Source organism: Fulmarus glacialis, unplaced genomic scaffold (genome assembly GCF_000690835.1).
Source record: "Fulmarus glacialis isolate BGI_N327 unplaced genomic scaffold, ASM69083v1 scaffold5985, whole genome shotgun sequence".
In the NCBI taxonomy this organism is placed as follows: Eukaryota; Metazoa; Chordata; class Aves; order Procellariiformes; family Procellariidae; genus Fulmarus; species Fulmarus glacialis.
Window position 1 is genome coordinate 38742 of NW_009212234.1, and position 1026 is coordinate 39767.

General features: G+C 44.5%; 1 protein-coding gene across 1 annotated transcript in view; it reads right to left on the bottom strand.

The window, feature by feature from the left end:
• Positions 1-614, bottom strand: part of LOC104076798 (dystrobrevin beta-like) — a gene marked incomplete at both ends in the record, with an annotated part of 6801 nt that extends 6187 nt beyond the window's left edge. The window contains one exon of the mRNA XM_009577799.1: positions 529-614. Coding sequence (XP_009576094.1) covers positions 529-614 — 86 coding nt within the window. The remainder of the gene's footprint in view (positions 1-528) is intronic.
• Between the last annotated feature and the right edge of the window lie 412 nt (positions 615-1026).

Below are 1026 nucleotides of genomic sequence, written 5' to 3' on the forward strand. Positions count from 1 at the left end.
CAAAACCAGAAAAAGGAAACGATCTCCTACAGCCCATCTCCTATTTCTTCCAGGACTCCCAGTTTCTTCAGACTTTTTTGTTTTCCAACAAAAGGAAAAAACCCACTCATTCTTCTCAAGCTGAATTTACCCACCCCAGTTTTTCAACCTGCTTGCGCCGCTACATCGCAGCTGATTTATTTTCCTGCTGCCACCTGAACAGCTTACCCTGCTGCGAGAAGTTTGCTGGGTTTGCAGATAGCAATACAAGATAGCAATGCCGCTCCTGATGCTCAGCATCAGTTAAGATGACTTTAAGAAGATCAGTGAAGAAGATCAACCTGCTCCCTGGGGAATAAGGGCACTGCAGCTGCACCCGCGCTGAACTAATTGGTTAATGAGGCAGCTACACCTTTCAACAAAAGATCTAGGAAAACAATCTGGTTAATATAATACAAAAGGTTAAAAACAACAAAGCACAAGGACTGAAGGCTCTTCTCTCCTCAAATGTTGTTCCTAAAACAATACTGATCAAAGCTTGCTTTTTACCTGTTTTTGTTTTCCAGCTCTGCTATCAGCTGTCTTTGTTGTTTATTGGCATCAAAGCTGAAACCCAGGTCTGTTGGTGGGCGAGGCTGGTGGATGAGGAACAGAGAAAGATTAGACAAAATATTCATTGCCTGTTACCACATATGACACAGTTTGGAACCAGCCCCGTATCTCCTGAACGCCGCGGTGCAATACTTAGAGCCCAGGCTGCAAAACTGTGAAAACAGCTGTGCTGAGATGGACTCCGGGGGCACATCGAGATGTGGTTTTACAGCTGGCTTGGTCTGATCTCAGGGTGGGTGGCTGCTGAAAGGGTGACCTAGCTCATTGTCCTCACTATCCGTCTGAAGAATTTTATTTGCCTTTTTTTTCTAAAGACCTTCAGAAAAAAATACACCATACCTATCTGTTCCTACAGCACCGACATGCGTCCCTGGGAAGAGATGCAGCTATACCTTTTATCATAAAGTCTCCTAGTGAAACATTGACCTTCCCACA